The sequence below is a fragment of the Triticum aestivum genome, chromosome 7D (genome assembly GCF_018294505.1).
Source record: "Triticum aestivum cultivar Chinese Spring chromosome 7D, IWGSC CS RefSeq v2.1, whole genome shotgun sequence".
In the NCBI taxonomy this organism is placed as follows: domain Eukaryota; kingdom Viridiplantae; phylum Streptophyta; class Magnoliopsida; order Poales; family Poaceae; genus Triticum; species Triticum aestivum.
Window position 1 is genome coordinate 232,396,923 of NC_057814.1, and position 15,772 is coordinate 232,412,694.

The 15,772-nt window shown below is 45.3% G+C and overlaps 1 protein-coding gene across 1 annotated transcript; it reads right to left on the bottom strand.

The window, feature by feature from the left end:
- Positions 1-3,445: 3,445 nt before the first annotated feature.
- On the bottom strand, positions 3,446-4,529 carry LOC123163643 (BTB/POZ and MATH domain-containing protein 1-like). Its single transcript, XM_044581000.1, has 2 exons — positions 3,696-4,529; positions 3,446-3,603 (listed from the first exon to the last, which is right to left on the bottom strand). The coding sequence occupies exons 1-2, from the start codon at positions 4,432-4,434 to the stop codon at positions 3,446-3,448; spliced, it is 897 nt and encodes a 298-aa protein (XP_044436935.1). The 5' UTR covers positions 4,435-4,529.
- Positions 4,530-15,772: the final 11,243 nt, after the last annotated feature.

Genomic DNA, 15,772 nt, shown 5'->3' on the forward strand with positions numbered 1-15,772 from the left:
CAGTGTGGTCAAGATTTTCGCCAAATTGCTCGCGAACAGAGCTCGCAGAAGAATGAAAGAAATCGTCACGGCCAACCAGTCAGCTTTCATCTGTGGGAGACATTTACGCGACAACTTCCTCCTTGTACGGCAAGTGGCCAGGAAGTTGCATGCTCGTAAGGAGGCCAGCGTTTTCCTGAAGCTTGATATTACTAGGGCATTTGATTCTCTCAACTGGTCGTTCCTGATGGATGTTATGAGGTGCAAAGGTTTCGGCCAGAAGTGGTGTGGGTGGATCGCTATTCTCCTGCGGACCGCCACCACCAAGGTGATCGTAAACGGGGTTCCTGGCAGAAGCTTCACCCACGCCAAGGGCCTCAGGCAGGGGGATCCGGTCTCACCCCTGTTATTTGTCATCGCCATGGATGTGTTGTCGCGTATCATGATCAAGGCTGCTAACCTAGGTGTCATTGGAAAGTTCACGGGCATTGCCGCTCATCAGTCGATGTCAATCTATGGTGACGACGTGGTCATGTTCATAAAGCCCCAGGAGCTGGACCTCACGTTTGTTACGACGGTGCTACAGGTGTTTGGTGAGGCTTCAGGTCTAAGGATCAACTACCAAAAGTCGATGTCCATCATGATCCATGGGGACAACAACGATAGAGATCGGGTGCAGTCCATCCAGCATTGTCGTTTGGGCAACTTCCCGTGTAAATACCTTGGACTTCAATTGGCTATTAAGCAGCTTTCGAGGGTCGATTGGCAGCCCATGTTAGATCAAGCCAAGAGTTTCGCCCCGGCTTAGCAAAGGGGGCTGATTCACCGCCCAGGTCAGTTGGTGCTAGTTAAGTCCGTGATCGCGGCCAAACCTATACATCATTTTATGATCACGGAGGCTCCAGTCTGGGTTTTTGAAGAGATCGACCAATGGATGCGCTCATTCTTTTGGGCTGGCAAAGACAAAGTGAACGGAGGTCAATGCCTTGTTGCTTGGAACTCGGTTTGCAAACCTACTTGGCTTGGCGGTTAGGGTGTTCGCAATCTTCAGTTACAAGGGCTGGCCCTGAGAGTCCAGTGGGAGTGGCTACAAAGGACGGATCCTGACAGGCCATGGCAAGGATTACCCATGGCGGTTGACAGAGAGGCCCGGGAGGTGTTTGATAGCATGGTGCACATCTCGGTGGGGAAGGGCAACAAGGTCTTGTTTTGCAGAGATAGATGGATTCATGGCTTTGTGATTAAGGACATTGCGCCGCTCATTCATGCTTTAGTGGACACACGCACGATGAAACGTGTTTCCTTTATTTTCTTTTGCTTCCGCGAGAGGCACGGCCATGCCTCTCGGAAACGGAAAAAATAAACGCGTTTTCTTTCTACTTTCGCGAGAAGCATGGTTTTGCTTCCGCGAGAGGCACGACCGGTAAACGAAAAAAACATGTTTTCTCTTTTCTTTTCCTTTTGCAAGAGTCACTGATTTGCTTTCATGAGAGGCACGGCCGTGCCTCTCAGAAAATGGTAAAGAAACACGTTTTATTTATTTTTCTTCCGCAAGAGGCACGGGTTTGCTTCCGCGAGAGCATGGATTTTTTCCGTGCCTCTCGTGAACTACATTTGGAAAGGAAAAAAAAGTGCTATTGATGTGGTTTTTTCGTTCAGTATTTCTTTTGCCTGTTTTTGTGTGCAAAAAAGTTCATAAAAATCTATCAATATGGGATCTAGTTTTAAAGATCTCAGTGCGAGGAATCCAATGGCGAAAACGATTCGAGATTTGGATACACGGTCTAAGAGATAAATGTTTTGAACGAACGGGTCTACGAAAAAAATAGAAAATTCACAGCCGTTTACATGTCCCTTAAAAAATAGCATGTTGACCTCTTCTTTCCAACGAACGTTGGTTCAGAAGTATGGCAAATACAAATGATTTGCATTACAAATTATGTTTGTCGAGGATGACCGAACATGATAAATCCAATTCAGTTTATTTTTTTCTCGTAATTTGTCGTGCTTGACGAACCAATTTGTGGTTGGATGGACAGTGGTATTTTTAACTCATCAGGGTTCAAGTCCTAGTGCTTGCACTATCCTTGGATTTATTTTAGGATTTTCGATGATACACTTTCAGTGGGAGAAGACGTTTCCGTCAACAACGAGGCGCCTATGGTGACTTCGTAAATCTTAAGATGATATGCCGGCTCAGTCTCTCGAATGTGCTCATCGGTAGCGTATGCATGTGTGCGTTCATATGGATGAATGTATACACATATATATGAGCGCTTTGCATGTGTACAGTGTTCAAAAATAATAATTTATCGTGCTTGTAAACTAAAATTGTCATCTTTACCACAATAAAATTGTCATCAAACATTCAATTTGTCATCCCTCCTAGCGGACGTTTGCTAATTAGCATTTCTATTAAATTGTCTCAGCCAGCATATATACACTCGGTGCAAACAGAACATGGATCGAAGTTCAATTATATAGACACGTACATCCAACTAAAAAAAGGCCACACTATAAATTTGATGTCAAATTTTACAGAAAAGCTAACTGACGACCGTTCACTAGGAGAGCATGGCATTTTAAACGTTTACCCTGGTCGTTTTGGTCGTAACAAGGTGACAGTTTCTTTGTAACAATATGACATTTTCTGAGAGGATGAAAGTTTTGAGCCTTCGCTCCAAAAATATCATGTTGTTTTGAAGAGACTGTCACCCCACGGCTAACTATTCACCCCACGGCTAACTAAAACTGGCATCAAAACATTCGTAAATGCAACCCCTCCCAATGAACGGGTGCCAGATAAGAGGGTCCAATTCTTAAACATGGCAAATCATGCTTTTTTATGACAAACTACACGTCACGAGCTTGGCAATTCCTTTCAACAAGCATGCAAATCCTGACATGTTCAGTCTTCTTTGTCAGGATTTGCCATGCTTGCTGCAGAGAATTGTAATGCTTGCAGCACTTAATTTGCTATCGAGAAATGCTTGATTTACCATGCTTAAAAGTCCGATGTTAGATTTTTAGCAATTTGAAAGAAAAAAAATAGTCACGCACATTTAACTAAACTAAAGTGAATCTGCGCATAGATGAAATTGTCATCTACGCTCTAGCTATGGATACAAATACAATCGGCACAGACAATTCTACGGTGAGCGTGTCGCGTTTTGTCAAAACAATCACGTGTGGATACCAAGCAGTGGTGGCCGGGGAAGGGGCATACTGGTTATTCCGGCAATAATGCAACATGTGTACTTAGTAATTTGACATAGACATGAACACTTGAATCAAAAAATTCAAATACATTGGCATAAATTGACATCAAAGTAATAGGATACTGATTCAGCGCGATCCTTCACGCCACTTGATGAACACGGGGTTTTTCAACCACATAATTATAAACCAGACATGAACACCCGAACCGTAAATTTGAAATACATGGACGACTGGACATGATATGTTTCTAGTTCTTAGACTGCTTCTCCCTTGGCTCGGAAATAATAGATGGGAACTTCTGAACCAGCCCCACGAAACCATCTGTTAGCACGGCCTCCCTGAAGTTTTTCTCCTCAGCAAAGAAAGCAATGCACTTGTTTTTCAGCTCCGAGCAGATGAACGTTTCTGCACAAGATAAAGTTGCAGCAACGTTGTCCGCAGTCACACCATCCCACAGCTTTTTGGCGCAAATGAGCTTTAACCTATCCATGGCGTACCTGTCGGCCACGGCAAGCAGACGCTCATACATCTCAGTAGCGAGTCTTCCAGCTCGTCATCTCCGGGCAGGGCGTCGGTGTAGATGAACCGAAGAAAAACTTTAAATGTTGCGAGGTCGATGTCTTCCAATGTGACGCGCGACATCGTGGACTCCGCCATAGAGCCGAAGAGCTCCGCCTTGAAGACCGGCGAGCGGGCAGCGAGCACGGCCCGGTGCGCCGGAAACGTCTCGCCGTCGACGACGAAGGAGACATCAGAACCGTCGCCGCAGTCGAGGAGGCGGCCAAGATGGTTCTCTATGTCAGAGGACGGCACGGCTATGGAGTCATCGCGCACGACTACAACTCCCCATACAATCGTGACCCACCCGTTCACCACGTATTGAGACTCGAGATCGCTTCGCTTCGCGAACTGTGGCCACCCCCAGGAATCGAATCCCTCCGGCGGGTAAACCTGCACGCACCGCTCTGCATGGGAAGAAAACGGCTCGGCGTCCTTGTCCACCACGAAAGCCTCGAAGATGGCCTTGACGCCTTTGCACTTGCTCATGAGTTCGAGAAAGATCGAGATGTACTCGCCCTGCTTGTCGGCCTTCTTCTTTCCCTGCGGGTAGCATCGAATCCTCCAGCGGTGTCCCCCGGCGTAGGCGACCTCGGAGTGGACGATGTCGCCGGGGGAAAGCTCCTTCGTCTCCTCATAGTGAAGTTTGAACGGCACGAGAACCCCCGAGTCGAACATGTTGGCATGTACTACTCCTTGGATAGGGCGAATAGTGATCGAGCGTCTCAGTAGCAGGATCCCAATCCCGGTCTATATATGTAGTGTTAGAAGGGATAGAGAGGGATTGTTGTGGAATATGATGGATTGTGTTATTGAGTCTGAGGGCAAGTATATATTGAATACAAGACTTAAAGGTTAGGAAACCTCTACTGAAGATAAGGTAAGAGACGGATTACAAATCCTAAACTACCAAATACAAGTAACTCAAATATATCTCTAACATCCTCCGCAATCGTAGCGGTAGCGTCGCAGACAACAAGAGCGTCGTGGACGGTCAGACCGGAGAGAATAGCAGCCGATGGGCTGACATCCTCCCCTAGTCGTACCGGGAGTGTCGTGGACGGTGTCGCGTTGCAGACGCGTTGACTGTAGAGGAAGCCGATGAGTTGCTCAAGCGGATGATAGCCCTTTGTGCCGATGTCGAGGTAGCCGAGAGTGTAGGGTGGTGTAGCCGTAGTCAAGGTAGCTGTGCGAAGAATGTCGTGGTCGATGTCGAGTCGGGGTAGCCGGTGTCGAGGAAAACGCCGTGGAGCCGCGGGTGCAAGGAGGCGCTGAGTTAGTCATGGACGCAGTGGCATCGAGGTAGTGGTGCGCCGGAAGGAGGATGGTGTTGACGAGGCGTTGCATCGGGTGTGCCGAACCGGGCACAAATCGTAGACGAAGGCACGCATCGGTGTTGCGAGCACCGCACATGCATAGACGGACGAAGAAAAAGTTGACGAAGCGTCGACCAGGCTTGCCAGGCCCGGGGACGCGTTGTGGATGAAGGCACGTATCGGTATTGCCAGCATTGGACATGTGGAGACGGGGACATGCACGAGTTGTACGTAATATCGGAGAAGTCGGAGAGCCAGCAGAGAAGAAGACTCGACGACGGTTGTGACGCCAATCGATAAGTTTGGACTTGAAAGGCAAAAAACTCTCCTGAAGACAAGGCAGGAGACGGATTATAAATTCTAATAAACTACTCCCTCCGTAAACTAATATAAGAGTGTTTAGATTACTCCCTCCGATCACTCTTACATTTGTTTACAAAGGGAGTACCAAATATAAGTAACCCAAATATATCTTTAACATGCAAAAAGAAAATGGCAACGCTTGGAGCTCCGAGCGGAAAAGTGAAGAGTGATCGTCGTGCGCGTGGATGTAGCTGCTGGGGAACCGCTTCTTCTTTCACAAAGATTCAGACAAAACCGAACTTGGAAACTGGGTCAAAGGAGAGAAAGCGACCGGCCTTTCGATTCGATTGGAACGGTACCCGCCCGTTGGGACCCGCGCCCCTTGGCTCTGGATTCTGACGACTACACTTGCTTCCTTCTTCTTCTTCTTCTTTTTTGCCTTGTAGCTACAATTGCTTCCTGTGCGTATCCACACGAGTAATCTAACTGATAGCTCTATTCCAGTCAAGACCGGAACAAAAGGTAGCAGTGACCTCTCGGTTTCATCATAATTAGGTGCGATTGAAAAGATCAATCCAAATTCTACAATTGCCTTTTAACTTTGAGCAGCGTTAGGCATCTGTCAGGCGACCCATGGAAAGAAAACTCCCCCCTCCCTGGCCGTCCGATCCCTTAAAAGCATGACGCACACACTGACGCCATAGAGAACTCCTGTTTCGAGCTCCATTGTATGGTTACCCATGGCGGTGAGTTCCCACACCTATCTGGAGGCATGATACCGACTGAATTTGGTGATGTAGATAGATTTGTCCTAAACATATCTACAACTTCTATAATGCTCATGTCATATTCTTATAGAAACTTGCATGTTTATATCTTTTTGGAATAACATATGTGCTACAAAAGTCATCAGCCATCATTTTTTTCTTTGTGTTTGTACTTCCAAAAACTTTAAGCATATACTAAATGTAGTGATAAAAAAATCAAACGGTCACTGATTTTACCTTGTAATAAGTGTACTTTTCACGCTCCCTCCTCATAGGGTTGATAGTTTGATTGCCGGGTATGATCACCATTAAGTGCTACACAAGCCTCGCTAATACTATGAAAGATAATCTTCCAATCTTAGGACTTCTACAGGGCCTAAGCTTGGGAAAATCATGAAAAGGTAAAATAAAATGCAGTTGTTGAAAGAGAGTGTGGGTGGTAAGAACATCCCCGATTTAAAGATTTTAGCATGGGTGAAGACCACTTTTTGCCGTTTTAGCTCGAATAACTTCTTTCCGAAAACGTGATGAACTTTGCGTCAATGTTAGTTACCTCCTGTTTGTGGTCCGATAATGGTCTTCTAAATTACCTACTTGAAAACATTTAGAGAAAAACAACTATTTGAAGGAAATATGCCCTAGAGACAATGATAAAGTTATTATATATTTCTTATATCATGATAAATGTTTATTATTCATGCTAGAAAATTGTATTAACCGGAAACGTGATACATGTGTGAATACATAGACAAACAGCGTGTCACTAGTATGCCTCTACTAGACTAGCTCGTTGATCAAAGATGGTTATGTTTCCTAGCCATAGACATGAGTTGTCATTTGCTTAACGGGATCGCAACATTAGGAGAATGATGTGATTGACTTGACCCATTCCGTTAGCTTAGCACTTGATCATTTATTATGTTGATATTGCTTTCTTCATGACTTATACATGTTCCTATGACTATGAGATTATGCAACTCCCGTTTACCGAAGGAACACTTTGTGTGCTACCAAACGTCACAAACGTAACTGGGTGATTATAAAGGTGCTCTATAGGTGTCTCCGAAGATACTTGTTGGGTTGGCGTATTTCGAGATTAGGATTTGTCACTCCGATTGTCGGAGAGGTATCTCTAGGCCCACTCGGTAATGCACATCACTATAAGCCTTGCAAGCATTCTAACTAATGAGTTAGTTGCGGGATGATGTATTACGGAACGAGTAAAGAGACTTGCCGGTAACGAGATTGAACTAGGTATTGAGATACCGACGATCGAATCTCGAGCAAGTAACATACCGATGACAAAGGGAACAACATATGTTGTTATGCGGTTTGACCAATAAAGATCTTCGTAGAATATGTAGGAGCCAATATGAACATCCAGGTTCCTCTATTGGTTATTGACCGGAGACATGTCTCGGTCATGTCTACATAGTTCTCGAACCCATAGGGTCCGCACGCTTAAAGTTCGATGACGATTGTATTATGAGTTTTTGTGTTTTGATGTACCAAACGTAGTTCGGAGTCCCAGATGTGATCACGGACATGACAAGGAGTCTCGAAATGGTCAAGACATAAAGATCGATATATTGGACGACTATGTTCGGACACCGGGATGGTTTCGGGGAGTTTCAGACATATACCGGAGTACCGGGGGGTTACCGGAACCCCCCGGGGAGTTTAATGGGCCAAGATGGGCCTTAGTGGAGAAGAGGAGGGGCGGCTAGCGCAGGTCGCGCGCCCCTCCCCCTCTAGTCCGAATTGGACAAGGAGGGGGGCGGCGCCCCCCTTTCCTTCATCCTCTCTCCTTCCCTTCCTTTCCCCCTCCTACTCCAACTAGGAAAAGAGGGAGTCCTACTCCCGGTGGGAGTAGGACTCCTCCCTGGCGCGCCCTCCTCCTGGCCGGCCGCCTCCTCCCCTTGGTCCTTTATATACGGGGGCAGGGGGCACCTCTAGACACAACAATTGATCTCTTGATCTCTTAGCCGTGTGCAGTGCCCCCTCCACCATATTCCACCTCGATCATATCGTAGCGGTGCTTAGGCGAATCCCTGCGTCGGTAGCAACATCATCATCGTCATCACGCCGTCGTGCTGACGGAACTCTCCCGTGAAGCTCTGCTGGATCGGAGTTCGCGGGACATCATCGAGCTGAAAGTGTGCTGAACTCGGAGGTGCCGTATGTTCGGTACTTGGATCGGTCGGATCGTGAAGACGTACGACTACATCAACCGCGTTGTGCTAACGCTTCCTCTTTCGGTCTACGAGGGTACGTGGACACACTCTCCCCTTTCATTGCTATGCATCACCATGATCCTGTGTGTGCGTAGGAATTTTTTTGAAATTACTACGTTCCCCAACAGTGGCATCCGAGCCAGGTTTTATGCATAGATATTATATGCACGAGTAGAACACAAGTGAGTTGTGGGCGATACAAGTCATACTGCTTACCAGCATGTCATACTCTGGTTCGGCAGTATTGTTGGATGAAGCGGCCCGGGCCGACATTACGCGTACGCTTAAGCGAGACTAGTTCTACCGACGTGCTTTGCACATAGGTGGTTGGCGGGTGTCAGTTTCTCCAACTTTAGTTGAACCGAGTGTGGCTACGCCCGATCCTTGAGAAGGTTAAAACAGCACTAACTTGACGAACTATCATTGTGGTTTTGATGCGTAGGTAAGAACGGTTCTTGCTCAGCCCATAGCAGCCACGTAAAACTTGCAACAACAAAGTAGAGGACGTCTAACTTGTTTTTTGCAGGGCATGTTTTGATGTGATATGGTCAAGGCATGATGCTATATTTTATTGTATGAGATGATCATGTTTTGTAACCAAGTTATCGGCAACTGGCAGGAGCCATATGGTTGTCGCTTTATTGTATGCAATGCAATCGCCCTATGATTGCTTTACTTTATCACTAAGCGGTAGCGATAGTCGTAGAAGCAATAGTTGGCGAGACGACAACGATGCTACGATGGAGATCAAGGTGTCGCGCTGGTGACGATGGTGATCATGACGGTGCTTCGGAGATGGAGATCACAAGCACAAGATGATGATGGCCATATCATATCACTTATATTGATTGCATGTGATGTTTATCTTTTATGCATCTTATTTTGCTTAGATCGACGGTAGCATTATAAGATGATCTCTCACTAAATTTCAAGGTATAAGCGTTCTCCCTGAGTATGCACCGTTGCGAAAGTTCTTCGTGCTGAGACACCACGTGATGATCGGGTGTGATAAGCTCTACGTCCATCTACAACGGGTGCAAGCCAGTTTTTGCACACGCAGAATACTCAGGTTAAATTTGCCGAGCCTAGCATATGCAGATATGGCCTCGGAACACTAAGACCGAAAGGTCGAGCGTGAATCATATAGTAGATATGATCAACATAGTGATGTTCACCATTGAAGCTACTCCATCTCACGTGATGATCGGACATGGTTTAGTTGATATGGATCACGTGATCACTTAGAGGATTAGAGGGATGTCTATCTAAGTGGGAGTTCTTTAATAATTTGATTAAATGTTAATTTATCATGAACTTAGTACCTGATAGTATTTTGCATGTCTATATTGTTGTAGATAGACGGCCCGTGTTGTTGTTCCGTTGAATTTTAATGCGTTCCTTGAGAAAGCAGAGTTGAAAGATGATGGTAGCAATTACACGGATTGGGTCCGTAACTTGAGGATTATCCTCATTGCTGCACAGAAGAATTACGTCCTGGAAGCACCGCTAGGTGCCAAACCTGCTGCAGGAGCAACACCAGATGTTATGAACGTCTGGCGGAGCAAAGCTGATGACTACTCAATAGTTCAGTGTGCCATGCTTTACGGCTTAGAACCGGGACTTCAACGACGTTTTGAATGTCATGGAGCATATGAGATGTTCCAGGAGTTGAAGTTAATATTTCAAGCAAATGCCCGGATTGAGAGATATGAAGTCTCCAATAAGTTCTGCAGCTGCAAGATGGAGGAGAATAGTTCTGTCTGTGAACATATACTCAGAATGTCTGGGTATAACAATCACTTGATTCAACTGGGAGATAATCTTCCGGATGATAGTGTCATTGACAGAATTCTTCAATCACTGCCACCAAGCTACAAGAGCTTCGTGATGAACTATAATATGCAAGGGATGGATAAGACAATTCCCGAGCTCTTCGCAATGATAAAGGCTGTGGAGGTAGAAATCAAGAAAGAGCATCAAGTGTTGATGGTCAACAAGACCACCAGTTTCAAGAAAAAGGGCAAAGGGAAGAAGAATGGGAACTTCAAAAAGAAGAGCAAACAAGTTGCTGCTCAAGAGAAGAAACCCAAGTCATGACCTAAGCCTGAGACTGAGTGCTTCTACTGCAAGCAGACTGGTCACTGGAAGCGGAACTGCCCCAAGTATTTGGCGGATAAGAAGGATGGCAAGGTGAACAAAGGTATATGTGATATACATGTTATTGATGTGTACCTTACTAATGCTCGCAGTAGCACCTGGGTATTTGATACTGGTTCTGTTGCTAATATTTGCAACTCGAAACAGGGGCTACGGATTAAGCGAAGATTGGCTAGGGACGAGGTGACGATGCGCGTGGGAAATGGTTCCAAAGTCGATGTGATCGCGGTCGGCACGCTACCTCTACATCTACCTTCGGGATTAGTTTTAGACCTAAATAATTGTTATTTGGTGCCAGCGTTGAGCATGAACATTATATCTGGATCTTGTTTGATGCGAGACCGTTATTCATTTAAATCTGAGAATAATGGTTGTTCTATTTATATGAGTAATATCTTTTATGGTCATGCACCCTTGAAGGGTGGTCTATTTATATTAAATCTCGATAGTAGTGATACACATATTCATAATATTGAAGCCAAAAGATGCAGAGTTAATAATGATAGTGCAACTTATTTGTGGCACTGCCATTTAGGTCATATTGGTGTAAAGCGCATGAAGAAACTCCATTCCGATGGACTTTTGGAATCACTTGATTATGAATCACTTGGTACTTGCGAACCATGCCTCATGGGCAAGATGACTAAAACGCCGTTCTCCAGAACTATGGAGCGAGCAACAGATTTGTTGGAAATCATACATACTGATGTATGTGGTCCAATGAATGTTGAGGCTCGCGGAGGGTATCGTTATTTTCTCACCTTCACAGATGATTTGAGCAGATATGGGTATATCTACTTAATGAAACATAAGTCTGAAACATTTGAAAAGTTCAAAGAATTTCATAGTGAAGTAGAAAATCATCGTAACAGGAAAATAAAGTTTCTACGATCTGATCGTGGAGGAGAATATTTGAGTTACGAGTTTGGTCTTCATTTAAAACAATGCAGAATAGTTTCACAACTCACGCCACCCGGAACACCCCAGCATAATGGTGTGTCCGGAAGTCGTAATCGTACTTTACTAGATATGGTGCGATCTATGATGTCTCTTACTGATTTACCGCTATCATTTTGGGGTTATGCTTTAGAGACGGCTACATTCATGTTAAATAGGGCACCATCTAAATCCGTTTAGACGACGCCTTATGAACTATGGTTTGGCAAGAAACCAAAGTTGTCGTTTCTTAATGTTTGGGGCTGCAATGCTTATGTGAAAAAGCTTCAACCTGATAAGCTCGAATTCAAATCGAAGAAATGTGTCTTCATAGGATACCCAAAGGAAACTGTTGGGTACACCTTCTATCAAAGATCTGAAGGCAAGACTTTTGTTGCTAAATTTGGATCCTTTCTAGAGAAGGAGTTTCTCTCGAAAGAAGTGAGTGGGAGGAAAGTAGAACTTGATGAGGTAACTATACCTGCTCCCTTATTGGAAAGTAGTTCATCACAGAAACCAGTTCCTGTGACACCTACACCAATTAGTGAGGAAGCTAATGATGATGATCATGAAGCTTCAGATCAAGTTACTACCGAACCTCGTAGGTCAACCAGAGTAAGATCCGCACCAGAGTGGTACGGTAATCCTGTTCTGGAGGTCATGTTACTAGACCATGACGAACCTACGAACCATGAGGAAGCGATGATGAGCCCAGTTCCGCAAAATGGCTTGAGGCCATGAAATCTGAGATGGGATCCATGTATGAGAACAAACTATGGACTTTGGTTGACTTGCCCGATGATCGGCAAGCCATCGAAAATAAATGGATTTTCAAGAAGAAGACAGTCGCTGACGGTAATGTTACTGTCTACAAAGCTCGACTTGTTGCGAAAGGTTTTCGACAAGTTCAAGGAGTTGACTACAATCAGACCTTCTCACCCGTAGCGATGCTTAAGTCCGTTCGAATCATGTTAGCAATTGCCGCATTTTATGATTATGAAATTTGGCAAATGGATGTAAAGTCTGCATTCCTGAATGGATTTCTGGAAGAAGAGTTGTATATGATGCAACCTGAAGGTTTTATCGATCCAAAGGGCGCTAACAAAGTGTGCAAGCTCCAGCGATCCATTTATGGACTGGTGCAAGCCTCTCGGAGTTGGAATAAACGCTTTGATAGTGTGATCAAAGCATATGGTTTTATACAAACTTTTGGAGAAGTCTGTATTTACAAGAAAGTGAGTGGGAGCTCTGTAGCATTTCTAAACTTATATGTGGACGACATATTGTTGATTGGAAATGATATAGAATTTCTGGAGAGCATAAAAAGGATACTTGAATAAGAGTTTTTCAATGAAGGACCTCGGTGAAGCTGCTTACATATTGGGCATCAAGATCTATAGAGATAGATCAAGACGCTTAATTGGACTTTCACAAAGCACATATCTTGACAAAATTTTGAAGAAGTTCAAAATGGATCAAGCAAAGAAAGGGTTCTTGCCTGTGTTACAAGGTGTGAAATTGAGTAAGACTCAATGCCCGACCACTGCAGAAGATAGAGAGAAAATGAAAGATGTTCCCTATGCTTCAGCCATAGGCTCTATCATGTATGCAATGCTGTGTTCCAGACCTGATGTGTGCCTTGCTATTAGTTTAGCAGGGAGGTACCAAAGTAATCCAGGAGTGGATCACTGGACAGCGGTCAAGAACATCCTAAAATACCTGAAAAGGACTAAGGATATGTTTCTCGTTTATGGAGGTGACAAAGAGCTCATCGTAAATGGTTACGTTGATGCAAGCTTTGACACTGATCCGAACGATTCTAAATCGCAAACCGGATACGTGTTTATATTGAACGGTGGAGCTGTCAGTTGGAGCAGTTCTAAACAAAGCGTCGTGGCGGGATCTACGTGTGAAGCGGAGTACATTGCTGCTTCGGAAGCAGCAAATGAAGGAGTCTGGATGAAGGAGTTCATATCCGATCTAGGTGTCATACCTAGTGCATCGGGTCCAATGAAAATCTTTTGTGACAATACTGGTGCAATTGCCTTGGCAAAGGAATTGAGATTTCACTAGAGAACCAAGCACATCAAGAGACGCTTCAACACCATCCGGGATCAAGTCCAGGTGGGAGACATGGAGATTTGCAAGATACATACGGATCTGAACGTTGCAGACCCGTTGACTAAGCCTCTCTCACGAGCAAAACATGATCAGCACCAAGACTCCATGGGTGTTAGAATCATTACTGTGTAATCTAGATTATTGACTCTAGTGCAAGTGGGAGACTAAAGGAAATATGCCCTAGAGGCAATAATAAAGTTATTATATATTTCCTTATATCATGATAAATGTTTATTATTCATGCTAGAAAATTGTATTAACCGGAAACGTGATACATGTGTGAATACATAGACAAACAGAGTGTCACTAGTATGCCTCTACTATACTAGCTCGTTGATCAAAGATGGTTATGTTTCCTAGCCATAGACATGAGTTGTCATTTGATTAACGGGATCGCATCATTAGGAGAATGATGTGATTGAGTTGACCCATTCCATTAGCTTAGCACTTGATCGTTAGTATGTTGCTATTGCTTTCTTCATGACTTATACATGTTCCTATGACTATGAGATTATGCAACTCCCGTTTACTGGAGGAACACTTTGTGTGCTACCAAACGTCACAACGTAACTGGGTGATTATAAAGGTGCTCTACTGGTGTCTCCAAAGGTACTTGTTGGGTTGGCATATTTTGAGATTAGGATTTGCCACTCCGATTGTCGGAGAGGTATCTCTGGGCCCACTCGGTAATGCAGATCACTATAAGCCTTGCAAGCATTGTAACTAATGAGTTAGTTGCGGGATGATGTATTACGGAACGAGTAAAGAGACTTGCCGGTAACGAGATTGAACTAGGTATTGAGATACCGACGATCGAATCTCGGGCAAGTAACATACCGATGACAAAGGAAACAACGTATGTTGTTATGCGGTTTGACCGATAAAGATCTTCGTAGAATATGTAGTAGCCAATATGAACATCCAGGTTCCGCTATTGGTTATTGACCGGAGACATGTCTCGTCATGTCTACATAGTTCTCGAACCCGTAGGGTCCGCACGCTTAAAGTTCGGTGACGATTGTATTATGAGTTTTTGTGTTTTGATGTACCGAAGGTAGTTCAGAGTCTCAGATGTGATCACGGACATGACGAGGAGTCTCGAAATGGTCGATACGTAAAGATCGATATATTGGACGACTATGTTCGGACACCGGAATGGTTTTGGGGAGTTTCGGACATATACCGGAGTACCGGGGGGTTATCGGAACCCCCCGGGGAGTTTAATGGGCCAAGATGGGCCTTAGTGGAGAAGAGGAGGGGCGGCTAGGGCAGGCCGCGCGCCCCCTCCCCCTCTAGTCCGAGTTGGACAAGGAGGGGGGCGGCGCCCCCCTTTCCTTCCTCCTCTCTCCTTACCTTCCTTTCCCCCTCCTACTCCAACTAGGAAAAGAGGGAGTCCTACTCCCGGTGGGAGTAGGACTCCTCCCTGGCGCGCCCTCCTCCTGGCCGGCCGCCTCCTCCCCTTGGTCCTTTATATACGGGGGCAGGGGGCACCTCTAGACACAACAATTGATCTCTTGATCTCTTAGTCGTGTGCGGTGCCCCCTCTCCACCTCGATCATATCGTAGCGGTGCTTAGGCGAAGCCCTGCGTCGGTAGCAACATCATCACCGTCATCACGCCGCCGTGCTGACGGAATTCTCCCGTGAAGCTCTGCTGGATCGGAGTTCACGGGACGTCATCGAGCTGAACGTGTGCTGAACTCGGAGGTGCCGTACGTTCGGTACTTGGATCGGTCGGATCGTGAAGACGTACGACTACATCAACCGCGTTGTGCTAACGCTTCCGCTTTCGGTCTACGAGGGTACGTGGACACACTCTCCCCTTTCGTTGCTATGCATCACCATGATCCTGTGTGTGCGTAGGAATTTTTTTGAAATTACTACGTTCCCCAACACTATTTTCGTGATTTTTTTGCATTATCTATTTTTCTCTGAGCACAACAGTTAGCACACAAGTGAAAAAGAGTTTGTCTCACATAAGTTGGTTTTCCAACCCAAGCACCAAGCTCAAGCCAAGAAACTAAGTCTTGGAGACCACTTTCTCCTTCGCACCACTCCCTCTATGTTCTTGACGAGATCGTGTCCCCACCTTGGTTTGTAGAACCGGTTTCGCAGGATTAAGGGATGCAATTGTGATGGTGGTGCCTGCGCATAGCAGACAACACTAGGTGGTCGTGTCTAGG